At 37.2% G+C, this 15455-nt stretch overlaps 2 protein-coding genes across 3 annotated transcripts; one reads left to right on the forward strand and one right to left on the reverse strand.

Annotated features, from left to right (window-relative positions):
* Positions 1-613: 613 nt before the first annotated feature.
* LOC131700619 (WD repeat-containing protein 93-like) lies at positions 614-11619 on the reverse strand. Of its 2 annotated transcripts, none has more exons than XM_058999129.1 (18): positions 11536-11619; positions 10762-11051; positions 10351-10552; positions 9991-10055; positions 9597-9675; positions 9246-9337; positions 8805-8843; positions 8398-8482; positions 7658-7838; positions 7187-7257; positions 6597-6692; positions 6271-6402; positions 5521-5734; positions 5196-5256; positions 4672-4828; positions 3098-3278; positions 2562-2691; positions 614-1158 (listed from the first exon to the last, which is right to left on the reverse strand). In XM_058999129.1, the coding sequence occupies exons 2-18, from the start codon at positions 11020-11022 to the stop codon at positions 1147-1149; spliced, it is 2058 nt and encodes a 685-aa protein (XP_058855112.1). In that variant the 5' UTR covers positions 11023-11051; positions 11536-11619; the 3' UTR covers positions 614-1146. The 2 variants fall into 2 exon arrangements, with proteins under 2 accessions (XP_058855112.1, XP_058855111.1); XM_058999128.1 differs by lacking the exon at positions 614-1158 and adding an exon at positions 1227-1473 and having other exon boundaries at positions 11536-11618.
* Positions 11620-11685: 66 nt separating this feature from the next.
* On the forward strand, positions 11686-15051 carry LOC131700621 (peroxisomal membrane protein 11A-like). The gene is made up of 3 exons (XM_058999130.1): positions 11686-12170; positions 12612-12727; positions 13172-15051. Exons 1-3 carry the CDS (start codon positions 12115-12117, stop codon positions 13678-13680), a joined length of 681 nt encoding a protein of 226 aa, XP_058855113.1. The 5' UTR covers positions 11686-12114; the 3' UTR covers positions 13681-15051.
* Positions 15052-15455: the final 404 nt, after the last annotated feature.

Raw genomic sequence — 15455 nt, forward strand, 5'->3', positions numbered from 1 at the left:
ACCCGGAACCTCCTGGTATCAAGCTCTTTTCTTTAACCACTGGACCACCAAACCTCCCTGTTTTTCCACCAGTAATCAGCTAGAGCCAATAATATAGCTCATCAGTTTTCGGCTGGCACACCATCTCTGAACTGGTACTGGTCATATTTTAATAATTTCAACTGTTATAATCATTAGTTCATAGTTTAAAAAAAGAAAGCTGTGGAACTACGTCTGCTCTCATTCAAGGACAAAGTCATGAATACATGAATTTGCTTTTACTCTGGGAGCTGTGATGATGTTCTGTAGACACTCTGACTGTTTATTTCAGCCAGCATTAGGAGCATGATGACATGCTGGACATGCTGTACCTCAACAGACCACAGATGCATTTAAGGAGATGAAACTTTACTCTTCAAAACCCTTCAGCCTCCTGAAACCTCTGGTATTATTCCAGATTCACAGAGGCTTTCTTTTGAGGTCAGGGTGACTGCTTGACTGTTCTAGTACATAAACTACTTGTGCAGACAGTATGAATGAAAGCTTTTTTCAGCACATTTCTCAGTGCATGCTATACAGACATGCACTATTTAGTTTATTTGTGAAAAGACACATTTTCTCATATTTTCTCCCACATCCTATTTATCTTGGGCAGTCTGCATGCTGCATTATGATAATGGTTGGCAGTTTGCTGAGAAGCTCACAATTAGAAATGTGCTTGACGGGATTCTGCAATGACCTTTCCGCAGAGGATTAGAGGTGCACTGGAATATTGATCAGTCTACAAATCCCTGCTGATAGACATATTTTATATTGCAATCCTTGGCACATCTGCCTGATTAAAGTCTGCTGTAATGCTTCCCTTCTTTCAGCAGGAGGTATCTACATAGATTCTCAAAGGGGCATACTTACACAAGCTATACATTTTAAAAAGGTATACATTTTAAAAAGGTATTCAAGTATTCAAACTTGTTCAACAAGGTCTGCTACTGAGATTCATTTTCTCTTGTCAGCCAGCACAGGCTTGCAAGGGTATACAATGTGACAGGTGTTCACTTCTGTGACCATGACCATATTTAAAACATCCAGGGTCCTGTTTTAATGAATCAAACAACAGCCGTGTTTAGTTCTGACACTGTTTAGATCCACTGAATAGACCCCACAATGTTAAAAGGAGACCTGTAAAATAAAATACAAAAAATAAATAAAAATAAAAAATATATATATACATACACGCACATGAACAGTGAAATGTTTTTTTTATTCAATTTTCGCTAATGGATCAACATGTGCTCACAAAGAAAAGTAATGTGTAATAATGGAACTAATTTACAACCCCCATCACTGTGGAAGCCAGCAGGTACCACATTACAGTATAACCTTGATACACATGTTGAACTACAGAGCACACTACATACACATTGAAGTGATGCCTGGGGATTAAGAAAAAAAAAATCAAGCTTTGGCTCCTTGTTTCACTCTTGTTGACTGAATCTATACAAGAAAAAAAACACAAGAAACATGTGTACGTATTGGTTAAAGTGTTGAGCCATGTCAGCTAAAACCCAGTTTCATGAAGTATAATAATAATAATAATAATAATAATAATAATAATAATAATAATAATAATAATAATACTGAGGGAGGCTATTTTCTCCTTCCTGCAGTGTTATTATATTGCCCTAATTAAGCAAATCCAATACAATGTCATTTGAAAGTGGGCCTGTGGCAGGGTGAAAATATGTATAAATATATATAGGGCTGGCAGGGAGGGGGTTAAAATCCTCCCTGCCAGAATACAAGCGAGAATGTGGCTGGAGCCTTAATTGAATGATTGATGGTTAATTAGGCACCAGACACATGCTATATAAGGATGGAGAAATCCTTTGTCTGGTGGTGGTGGTGGTGGTGGTGGTTGGTGGTGGTTGGTGGTGGTGGGTGGTGGGTGGTGGTTGGTGGTTGGTGGTTGGTGGTTGGTGGTTGGTGGTTGGTGGTGGTGGTTGGTGGTTGGTGGTTGGTGGTTGGTGGTGGTTGGTGGTTGGTGTTTGGTGTTTGGTGTTGGTGTTGGTGTTGATAGGTAACGTGATCAGTGAAGGTGAATGTCCAGCCTGATCTCAGCATTGTTTTGTTTAAGCTTTTATTTTGGCTCTTGTGCTTGTTTAGTTGCTCCTGTCTCTTGCTTGTGTTGATAAACATGCACACCAGCACTTTAACTGACACTATCCTGCTACAGGGCCTTTAAAACAAAACAATCTATTCAAGTTTCTAAATTTCCAAACACTTTCCTATTTAAACACTGCTTCTATTTTCTGAGCTGTATCTCTCTCTACACGTCAATTCCAGTTACCATTATTTTCTGCCATGCACCATAGTACTCACTTTCGTAACCTCCTCCCCTCCCTCCACTCAAATGCAATTTCTAAAAGAATTCATTTTATGCTAGTGTACAATAAATTAGGCTTCTTCATAATGAAGTTTGTGTAGGAGTAAATACTGAATGCTGTTCTCTAATTGATGCCCTAAATAACATTACATTTATTTTTTATACATTCTGCCCTTCTCAGCTCCCTCTTTCCTCCTACCTGAGACCTTTGGGTAACTGCTGTCCGATTCAAGTGTTTCTCTTGCCTCTGCCTGACCGAAGCTGCATGCTGCTGGAGCTGGTTCCAGCACTCTGCCATTGCTTTATTCCTGTCCCCCAGAGAATGCAGCCTACAGGTCATTGCAGGAGAGAAAAGGGTGTTTTCACGTGCCTGAGCTATGCAGGGGATATGTCTGTTCTCATTATATCAAATAGACACCAATGCATCTGTTCTGAATAGAAACACTTGTTAGTTATTGTAAATGCTATTAAAAAGCAAGCCTTCTGACATTGAAAATGACACAGCTCTCATTAATAGGTCTCAAGTTTGCAAGGTTTGACAGCATCTCTACATTGCTGAGGCATTGTTTTTTACACAATACTTTTAAACTTGTTTTGAAAACTTGGTGGAATTTCATCACTAATAAAATGTCTTTTTTTTTTTTTTTTTAAATAAGCAATTTATAAAGAGCAGCATCACTTAAATGTCCTTACAGAAAGGTTAGACAGGTCCAGTACTGTAGGCAGACTGCTCACCTATCTTGTAAGTATAGCTCACATCTCTCCTCCCATGTTCCGGGATGCTTGGCAGCCTGGACGCTCGTTTGTGTGTCTCTATACGATTCCATGAATGAAAACTGATTGAAATTGAAAATGAAAAGTGAACTGGCAGCTTCCTTCCCTTCCAACAACTCATCAGGAGACAGTTTCATATCCCCTGTAAAAGAAAAACAAGGCACCTTTTAAATCAAACTGTTACCACCTTTCAAAAAAGAGGGACATTAACTACACACTACATGTTCCTGATTGTAATTGAAGAGAAGAGGTAAATGTTTCCATTACGGAGATCTCATTTACAATATCAATCCATTCCATAGTGAGAGCTACACCAGCAGACTAGAGGTCTCCATTGAGCAGCACAGTAATAGGTATCAAGACAAGGCAGTGCCAGGCCTCCTCTCTCTCTTGATAGCTGAACTGTTTTAAATCTGATTCTTGGCCTTTGGCCGTTCCGAATTAATCTTGAAATGAGTCAATCACATTAAACTGCCCTGAGGAAATCTCTACTGGCAAGGGATGAAATAGGTACCGTAACCTTGGCAACACATTTGTTCTGACAGCCTCCACTCTAGAACTCGGGGTCAGAGGAAGCAGATTCCACCTGGACATATCATCTTTGATTATTAGGGTTAAAGGGTTACAATTTAAAAGAAATAGCTTTCAGAGGTCTTTTGGCAAATTAACCCACAGGTATTTAATAGGTACTGAATGCCACTTCAGTTTATATCTTTCTTTCATTTGATCTGATGGGTTAAAATGCTATAATAAATACCCTGAGACTTTACCATATTCCTCCAGGAAAGACATCGCCTCCCCGAGGGAATCGTTAGGCTGCTCCATATATAGTAAGATACCATCTGCCTAAAGAGCCATTTTATGGTTCTTGTCCATTGATTTGTATTCAATTCACCCTCATATTCTGTCTTATCCACTGTGCAAGTGGTGCAACTGAATAAAAAGTCAGCTTCTTGTCTATTTTCTTTCTCAGGCTGTGCGTATAGATTTTTATAATAATCTACAAAAGCTGCTTGAATTTGATCTAATTTGGAGTGTATCTGATTGGTTTGTGGGTCTTGTATTTTATGGGTTGTAGTCTTTTCCTGTTGTTTACGTAATCGTTTTGCTAATATTTATAAAGTTTATCTTAATGTAATCTTCTAGAAATGATTCTTCTACAAAGAAAGTACAGAATGATTTTTCTGCACTATTTTGTGTAAACAATGAAGAAACTATTAGTAGTCGGTATGTATTTTTCATTCCAGTCTTTTTTCAGTTAGATTGAACCATTTTGCTCAGAGATAAGACAACAATATGTCAATTTACTGAAGCAGCTGCCATCATAACCATTTTGTAGAAACATTAAAATGACATCAACTGCCACCTTGTGGCAACAAATTGGTCGTACATCACTTTCTGAATCTGAGTTAGCGTCTTTTATACTGTATAGAGATGACCTAAACTGCCTGCTGTTGGATGATCCGTTCTGCTTGACTGTACACAATATTAACCCATACAATCTCCTCGGTCTGGGGAAGGGAATGATTTAGTACCTCTTATGAACAGGGACTGTCTCTCTGGGTCCAGCAGAAAGACTGGGTCCCATGGAGTAGCCAAGGCATGTAAAGCTGGGAGCCCGAAATTACAGATGAGGGCCCCGTCAGTGCTGTCCATGAGCGCTATGGTGCCGTTCCTGGACATGAAAAGGACCTGACAATAGAAACATATCATGGAACTCACATAGGATGTATTAATACATATTTTCTAACAATTTCCATAAAAGATAATAATACCCATGTTTCTTTTAGGGTAAATAAAGCTGGGTATGATCTATATATTGCTCTTCAAAGAGGAAAGCTGCTAGCTGCTGGTCTGTTTTAATAGTACAAGGCTGAATGCCACAGGATCCAAAATAATTCAATTTAGAACACATTTAAATGAAGAGGAGCCAACAACGCCTTGTAATTATATCAGAGGCACTGCATCACCAGCGTTCTTGATAAATGACACAACTTATACAAATTGGCTTAAGTGCTCATGATCACACGAATGGCTTACTAACATTCAAGTGACTCACCAAATTGGGTTGAAAAGGTATGGATTGTATTGCACTGGGGAGGGAACTTTGATCTTCAGACCTATTAATAATAAATCACGAATCGGTTAGCTTTGCTTTCACTTTAGATTGAGTAAATAAAGGAACAGAATAAACCATTATTCTGATGTTAAAACCTACTTTTAATAGTAAACAATGACATATTTTCTTGATACAATATATTTATTTTAGTATATATAGAAGCTTGTGGTCATGGCCTTGTCAATACAGTAGATGCGTTTCTTAATGGCACTGGAAGAACATATTGATTTGAATGAAGAACTTACTGAAGAGCATTGAAACTCACCTTTCAGTTAACCTTGTAACAGTGGTGTCTCTGCCTCTTACTGACACAACCACATGGGATGCCCCATCTTTGCAAGATACCAAGACCTGAGTTTTGGGGTTCACTTGGAACGTGCTACATGTGACATTATCTTTATTGACAGTGTGGGGTTCCATAAACTGCACATGTCTTATATCACTGTCCCTGGGGATTGAAAGCACTGACAAGGGAAGACCTGCAGAGCACGAGAGAGATACATTTCAAATCGTAGGGCTGAATTCTAAATGTATAAAAGGTCATTTAACAATATCCCTTACGTGTTAGAGATTGTAATGGAATTGGGTACAAAAACTTCAGAACAAAAATGTAGCAAGTAATCAATTTGCCAGATAAATTGCAACATTTCCATTGTCCAGGTTACACCCAAAATAAACGGGGGAGTTATTTTTTATAAAGATTTCAAAATCTGATTATGTAAAACACCCAAGTTATTTGGAGAATGTCTTAACTTAACAGACATCTTGTGCTCCAGCTGTGCCTCACTGGACAAACAACTAAAAAACATAGTGTGTGTTTGTGATGAGCTCAGGGTAATGAGGACAGTGACGTTGTTTGGCTATTAATGTGGAAAGCGCAATATCCACGATGTGCTCTTACTTTCTAATGACTAATGCAAGCCTTTTGGGATTTGCCTGAAGGAGCGAGATGTATTGATAATTCTATGGTTAAGTCTTATTGTTCAATGATGGTAATCTGTCATTTGCACCTTACCTAAATATGCATCCCATACAGTCAGCAAGCCTTCGGTGAGCCCAAGAGCTATATACTTGGTGCACCTGCTGACCGCCGAACAGAGAATTGGACGTGCATTGGGCCACACAACATCAGGTTTGGGCTCAACCTCTGAATTAAGAAATTAGAAACATTGCAATGATGCACGGTAATTGTCATTCAGGTCTAAAAGATAACCTGCCCTATTCCAAAAACCTTTCATGAATGAATTAAGACTAAATACAAGAAGAATGTTATGGTATCAATTCTTATTCAATGTATACAGTTATTGTTAAATCAGTGAGAGTTGTTCAGAAGCATTTCACCTGTTTTGTCGTTTTTGTCTTTTGTAGGCCTAACAAGTAGATACTTTAGAAGATCATGATTTCCACTCCACCACAGACTTATAGCAACAGGCACACCTGAGGAAGAAAAAAAAACATTTCCCTTACTGTTAGATTGAATATGTTTGTACAGGTGATGAACTGTTTCTTTAGCGTCTCTGAGATACAATGCAATTCACTTATCAAATGCTGGCTTAATATATGATTTTGATGCCAACCAAAAAAAAAATATCTGTTTTATTGTGATAATATATTCCCCTTTTACCTTGTTGAAAAAAAACAGCATTTATAACACCTCCGTTGTGTGTAACTCCTGGGTTCAAAAATCTATTTCAGTGGTTGTGAATGGTACATACCTGTACTTAAAAATGCACTTGGACGATCTGTTATTTAAACTAACTCAAAATACTCCATCTAAACATAACAGCAGCACTGTACCAAGAGCAGGGCCATCTGCAGACTGTTGCAGTGTACTGAAGATGTTTCTAATCTTGCAGAATAATGCTATACCGCACGCATTGTTTTCCATATTACAGAAATAATATTGGATCAGGCCTGACACACTTACATACCTGTCGGGCCTTTCACTTCCCCGAACATTGGCAACAACCCTCCAGGTAGCAGAAAGTCAAATGTACCTTCACTGTAATAAAACAATAAACACATCACAAGCTTTGCAGTACTTAGCATGTCAGATTTTAAATGAAATATAGAATATCAAACTAAACAAAAGAAAGAAGCTCTTAAACAAGCATAATTCACGTAGAATATATATTGCATGATTATTATTATTATTATTTATTTCCTAGCAGACGCCCTTATCCAGGGCGACTTACAATTGTTACAAGATATCACATTATTTTTACATACAATTACCCATTTATAGTTTTTTTTTTGTTTTTTTTTTTTGATCAACAACAGTACTACTTCTTTGAGCAAAAACGTACATAACACTATTTCTCTTAACCCTTCAAAGTGTTACAGAGTAAGACACTGGTTTTCTTGAAATCATAAAATGTGACATTTTTACTTAGCAGATTTACCATGGTTTATCTTCTGTTTTCATCGATTCAACTGTATCAAGATACTTCTTGTACACACTTTGAAATATGGTTTCTTGTTCTTCCCACTGGCGTGAGCTGATCATATGGTTTTGGCCTGAGCCAATGACGTTGCCATCCTCGGTCTTTTGTAAGACTTCAAATGGACTTTTCAAAGAAGTCCCTGTTTTAAAAGCACAATTCTAGAATAGTTAGACATTTCACATCTCTATTCAGTCTGAATAAGCAAGGGATTGGTACAAAGAACCGCCATGAAGGATGGTTTGGTTATGTTACGCCTGCGTTCAAAACTATTTTTAAAATGCTGTTTAACTGGAATGTTTTACAAAGTGGACCAGGAAAACAGAACCACAAACACTATCACTTAGCTGGATTATTCAATAGCATTGCACATTAAAACACAAAAGATCAGGGATCAAGATGTATAGATCATGAGCACAAATATGCAAAGTGAGAAGAATAATGCAGCAGCCTTTGCTCAGTTTTTCAAACACCTTAGTACCTGTGATAAAGATTACACAGGATTTTTTTTTTGTTACCTGTAAGAGTACAAAAATACAAATTTTAATTTGCAAGACAAGTTTTTTTAAAATATATACTTACACGTCTTTTTACACTGAAAAGGAACTCAGAAATCAGAATGAGTTGACATCAGATGAAAAAGTATTTTAAAATTGCAATTGCACACCATGAAAGAGAGGAAATGGTTGTGCTTATTGTACCTGAAATGGATTTTGGTGGCTTGATTTTCATTATAATCACTGAAGGGGACAGTTTCAAATCTCCAACACTGCTAATATGAGGTACCTAAAACGACAAGATCTATTTTATTTTCGTCAGTTTAACTTTTTTTTTTAAAGATTTCATTAGTCCTAATCCTAGATGTTCATTTGACTTTTTAAAACAAAACTATTTTAATATTATATTAATATTACATGTATATTAATGTAAACAATAATAATTATCATACTTTAAGTGACTTTACTATTGCTAAATTAGCACTAGCAGATAAAAAAAAAATTGTAAATATGAATTCTACAAACTACTGGAAGCTATTGCCAAGAAACTACAGCTAGCATGTTATAAGGGGCAATTTTTTTCATAATTTTTTAAAACATTAAATTATTACCGTTTCTGTCAAAACGCCATCTTGAGAATCAGCAGTTTGCTAAAACGGTCAAAACAATTGGATTAAAAAACATATAAAAGAAGCAACATAATCACATAAAGCACCAAACATGATGCAAATGATAAAACAAAGAAAATATGCATTACCGAGTACCCTTTAACAATGCCACGGAACATTACTTTACACATGAAGATAACCTGCAAACTCTAACTGGGAACTAGTTTTCTAGTTTATTGATACAAGAGGAATACCATGAGATCAACTGAATATAGATATGATAGGGAAACATTTTCTTTTCTTTTCTTTTTTAAACTGGTGTTTTCCATTTCAATGTGTTTTTTAGCACTCATTATCATTGCTGATGGGTTAACAGTTCAGCCTTTGTAATTCTAAGACATGACGATATTGGAATCATACTCCCGATGTCTGGCCTGCTGTCACCTGTTTTTGTGATGTTGTCTGCGCGAGCTCAAGCTCCCGAAGCCAGGAATCTTTAGGAAAGCGGTAGACCTCCAGCCAAGACTCCCCATTGCCTGTGTTGAGAAGCCAGGCTTGGTTAAGCAATTCAAACTAGGCTAAATGTGCAGAACAAGTAAGCAGCCTCCAGACTTTATAAAAGTGAGTCAGCGATTTGGCTTCCCACTTTATCTGGAGTATGGGTTGCTAGAAATGAATCACCAATTCATTTATTGATTTCTGTCCTGCAAAAAAGAAGCGACTTTTATATATTTTATATATTTGTACATCACATTTCTTTTTAGTTTTTTTTTTTTCTTAGGGAAAGTGTTTTACCTTCCAACATTACACCTGCAAAATCCCCTCCTCTTGACAGCTCAAACTTGGTACAGAGGTTTCTTCTACTTAAATCTTCCTGGATAAAATTACATAGATTTAGGTAAAGATCAATGAATTGTTTACATTACTACCACAAAAAGCCATCAATCTCTCTATCTATGTTTTTATGGCACACTATAAAAACATCCCTTGTTTTTATAGTGTAATCTGTCTTGAAGTTTGACTTTCCCCCTAACAAAAATACCACTGACAAAAGTGAAATGTGACCTTTAGATTCTTAACATCCTATACGGGGTTTCCAAAGATGTGAAAAAATAACCATAATAATACTACTACTACTACTACTACTACTACTACTACTACTACTACTAATACTAACAACAATACTCACAGGTTCATTGATGACTTTGATTAATGTGATGAAATTAGAAAAATGAACTAAGAGACGTGCAATACCTAAAAAAAAATAAAGGAAAATGTTTAACCTCAATGTAATATTTGCGATACACAAATAGAAAATAGGACTATCCTTTGCTAATGATAAGTACATTGTGATATGATATTGATATAAACATTTTATGAAAAAAAAAGATATTTTGACTTTAATTGGATTTTCACTTGGGCATTGCATAACCTGGTGGCTGAATATTGTAAATGTTCTATTACTGTTGCTATGAAGAGAATTTCAGTGTTTTGAGGGTCAAATAAATATCTGTTTTTCTGCACAGCCATATTAAATATATATAATTACCCATGTCATCCACAGTCGCAATGAGATACATTTGCCCTCCAAGACAAGTAACACAAAGAGAAGTGACCTCCACATCTTCCTCTTCCCAAGCGGAAACAGCTAAGTTAGTTAAAGCACTGAATACACAAAGTCCTTTAGAAACCCCAGCAAAGACATATTCACCATCATCTGAGCTCGCCAGGCAGTTGGTCTTTCCAGAAATCTGTGTGAAAGATAAAGATTACATAATAAAATGCATATTCCGAGGAATACCTAAAGATTGATTCTGCCCGACATAAAGTCCAATACAGTAATGTTGGTATTTTGTGGGTCTTGTTATAATTTCAGAGGTATTTACAGTCCTATTTAAACAGAATCATGAGAATGTACCATGCTTACAAAAAAAAAAAAGTGGTAGATTTGAATGCTCACCTGGATTTGACCTGTTGCTTCTAAGACTGGTGACTGTTTCTTTAGTTGTTGTGCAAGCTTGATTTGTGCTCTGTTCTGGATAGAGCTCCATGCATCGTCGATCAATGTGTTTATCAGCTTGCTGATCATCCGAAAAGGCTGGGGCAGCTCATCCTGAATCTGTTCAGGGTCCTTCAAAAAAGCCTCCTCCTCATCCACACTGCAAGCCTCCTCGGACGGGGAGGGGATCTGCAGCAAGCTTTTTCTCATGTAGACAGGCATCCTGAAGCTAGTTTACAGGCCAGGTAATGCTGATATTTAAACAAAGACGTGCAATGTGAGACACTCCAAAAAAGGTGAAACAAATCTAAAATAAAAATAATTAATACAAATAATAATAAAAAAAGGCAATTTATTAATTATCATTCTGGTTCCTTCTCGTTTTAAAGTTATATTGTGTAGACATTTTTTTTTAGCATTAACTTGTAACCCACAGTAATATGGATCCCCAACAGAAGTATTTTACAGGTGAAAAGATTGCGAATACAAATAAGTACACTAGTCTCAGCAATATATTACCACATACTCAATATTAAACAGTGTTCGCATCAGTAATTCGTAATGTCACAGCGAGCAGAGAGTGGTTTTCAAGATAAAATGGCAAAATACAACTGCATCCACATAAACTCTGCGTTTCATCATATTAAGAAAATACAGGCTACTGGTAATGTAAAGAAAAAAAAAAAATAATAACATTGGTTATTTACTAAAACATTGTACTTGCAAAGTTCTTACCTTCGCTTCTCAGTTGTTGACACGTTGCCATGGTATCACCACAGGAAGTGCCCTCTTTGCCTGTCCGTCTGGTAAAAGAGTCCTCGCAGCAACGAGAACTGGTACTACAGTTAATTGTACTGTACTGCAGCCAGTATTGTTTATCCATTCATTAATTTAATAATATGGACAACTAGTGGCACAGACTTTAATTCATAACTCTTTTAAGAATAAGGACGATTACATTTTTCGGAATGGTCAGCTGTATTTAATATAATTTTTTTTTCTCGATGTTTAGGAAGTTACATTTTTGTTTGATTGTTTTTTTTTCTGCTGTTGAAGCAGCAGAGATGATCTTTGTTTCACACGTTTCAGCGTGAAAGTGCACAATTGGTTTCCTAGTTTTTGTTTTTTATCTGGTCTGTCAAACAAGTTACAAGGTCCACGCGATCATTTTGTATAGGTATTTCACGTTAAACTCGCCTATTGTAAATTATTTCTCTCTCTCTCTGTAGATTTAAAAAAAAAAACATTAAGATATCACTTTAGTAAGTTTTGTTGAATTTGTATAGTGAGCAGGTGCAGCGCTTTAATATAATTATGGAATACTTTATAACTTTTACCAACCAGAGCCAAGGCAGAGACCGCATATTCCGGTGAGTTTATTCGGTGATTTTATTATTATTATTATTATTATTATTATTATTATTATTATTATTATTATTATTAGTGTATTTTACACTCGCTGCAGTATTACCACATAAACTGTAATGTATTGCACATATTAGCTAAAATAGTTGTTTCTTACGTGAAAATAGTTTACAAAAGAAGTGCACGTGCGGCTGGAGTCAACAGAACAAGTGTTTGAGTTCATGCGAGTATTTTACTCAGGTTGTAGAAAATAGGAGGCAAGCTAGCGGAGCTCAGTGTTCAGGTGTGCCTTATTCCCATCCCTTCATTGCACTTGAATACAAGATCACTTTGCACTGCTCTGACCTAACCGAAACCGGTCTTTTGTATACTCATGTTTGACTTCATGGGCTGTGTTGGTTCGTTTGCAAGCGACTCACTGCTGTTCTTTACTTGGTTTCTTTCAGAGCCGCTCAGTATGGATCTGCCTTGTTTGTTTATTTATTGAAAAACAAATCTGGAAGACAGAAACTGATCAAAAAGCTACAGAGCCTGGAATCCAACATGAGCACAGGAAGGAAGTGTAAGTGTTGGAGTGATGCAGAGGGAGAGGGAAAACTGCTCCCCAAAGCACAGCATTCACAAGCAAAAACAGGGAGGGAAATACGACTCCCGTTGCATTGCAGTTTGTTCCATTCCTGGTTTTACTTTGAGTTTAATAAGACACACCTGACCTTGTTACCTATACACTGTGGCTGCTCACGCTGGTAGTAAAACCAGGAATGCGTGAAACTGCTGTGCAACAGGAGTCTTATTTCCATCCCTGAATAATAATGTCACAAACATGGCCCTTCAGCACATTATCTGTTTAGTGTCAATATGGATATTAATGCAATGAGTGGTGCCACTGTGATAAAATGAGACAGACACGGCTCAAACTGCTATGCGAGTGCTATGGGAGTCTCATTTCCATCCCTGAGTGCCGCTCTGCTCAGCTCACGGTCTTAACATCTTACCTTTCTTTCAGTGTTCAGACTGGGAAACACTGTCAGTTCGATCGATGCAGCCAAACGCACCATGCATCTTGAAGACCCAGTGCTGCGTTTGTGCTTGACGGTGGCCAATTTGAATCGCTCCCTGTATTTCTTGTGTGACAACATACTGTGGGCAAGAAGTATTGGGCTGGTTACTGACATGGACAAGGAGAAGTGGAGCATGCGGGCCTCCCGCTGTTACTTTGTCTCCTTGCTCATGAACCTGACCCGGGACCTGTACGGAATCTACCGGGCAATGGAGCGGGAGGCTCAAGACAAGCAGTATCGACAGAAGGTGAGCCAGCACTGCAGTGACAGCAGAGATGTGGCGTGCATTGCAGTCCTGGATCTCCAGGCTTTCCTCCTGCTGCTGATTCACAGCCTGAGACGCAACCCCTCTATCCTGCTGGACACGGCGAAGAATGTGTGTGACCTCTTCATTCCCATGGACAGGCTCGGCATTTATAAAACAAACCCCGAGTGGTGGGCTTGTGTGGACTGATGTCCTCTATTTTAGGAATCCTTGCACTCGTGAAACCAAGCTTCAAACTGAAGCCTTAACATTGGAAGCAGTGATTAGGTATCTTGAAGCTGAATATGTACGGTTTGTGATATAGCAAAAGTTGCACAGTTATTATTGATAGATGATAGATACAAAGAAGTAGATGTGATACCTTTTATTGGACTAACTAAACAGTAATTAATCACAAGCTTTCAATACCTCAAAGGTCTCTTTCTTGAGGTGAAAGTAGAAATGAGAGGTTGTATCACATCTCCTTCTCTTTGTCTATCCTCTCTGGAGTGATATGGCTACCATTTCATCTGTTAATACCATACAGCAAAAGGTCTTTCTGTAACGTAACATACAGTAAACCGCTTGGTTCTTTTTTTATAGTACTGTGAAACATTAACCCTAAATACTATAGGACATGCTCTGCTATAAGCGGGTATTGTAGGAAATAAGCAGAACTGTTATTATGGTTCGAAGCAGGAATTTAAAATGAGGAGATATAGAAACTACTGTATGTTCTAATAATGTACTAACAGCATTGCAATCTGTGGAATATTTAGATATATTCTATTGGGGGACACTCTGGAATTTATAATGCATGTTGTATGTTGGAAAGAAAATAATTTGGCCATCATGGGCAACAATGGGAATAATTTCGACAGCTGCCCTGGACTGGTGCTATTGCCAGCCTTGGCTTTGTATCTTGGGGCTATTTTACACTGATATTCAGCATGGAATATACCTCAGCTGAATTGCTACCAGGGGTATTCAATTGATTATCAGACTTTGTTTGCTTTTATTGTTAAGTTCAGATTTAACAGGTGTAGTAATTGCCTTCTTTCAGGGCTGGTCAAACGATTAGCATGTGAAATAAAATAATAATATAAACAACAGTGTCTAGCATAGACCTGGACTGGAATGGTTAACAGGTCTGATCCAGTACGAATCTGGTAATGTAAACGTTCATTATTATTAGTAGTAGTAGTATTATGTGTCTGTTTAGGAAAGTGAACATTGGTAATTTGTATTTAATGCTGTAGATATATTTTAGTGCTAGATGCACTCTTTGTCTAGTTCAAAGTTAATTTAAGTCTAATATATATTTGTAAACAAGAGAAAGCGTTCCTAACAACTTTTGAGTATAAATGACCAATCCTTTTTTTGGTAGTCTTTAGGACATAAAAATCTAACTATGCAAGTATTTTAAAGTATGCAAAATAAACAGTTCTATCTGAAAATAGAATTATTCTATATACTTATTACACTGTGTATTCTATTGAGAGCCTGTGTGGCTAAGATTCACTGAAATGTATGTATGGTTAGGTGGCGTGGTTGTGAACTAATAAAGTGTTTTTTCTTGGCTCCTGTTTTGTCAAAGCAACTCATTTGCACATTGATTGAACTGAAGTCTACAAACCTGTTAGTTATTCATGTTTTGTGTTGTTGTTTTTGGTTGAATCACAGATGGCACAGAAATCCAGAACACTGGTAACCTAGAGCTTTATCACAGCAAGCACTGTTTATGAAGTCTATCAAATTACACAAAATGCAGCACTGTAACTGTAGCTTAATCATGTATGATAAATGTCAATTTGCCTATGCTGTAGTATTTTGTGAATAACACATTGAGGTTATCTTGTGCCAAAGCATAACATATCAAAATCCTCTCTGTAGCAAAATATGAGCATTTATTACGATTTCAAAAGTGCTGCAAACATTGTGTAAATAACAGCAGAGACAAAACAGAGTAACATTCTGACTCTCAA

The sequence above is a fragment of the Acipenser ruthenus genome, chromosome 24 (assembly GCF_902713425.1).
Source record: "Acipenser ruthenus chromosome 24, fAciRut3.2 maternal haplotype, whole genome shotgun sequence".
Lineage (NCBI taxonomy): Eukaryota > Metazoa > Chordata > Actinopteri > Acipenseriformes > Acipenseridae > Acipenser > Acipenser ruthenus.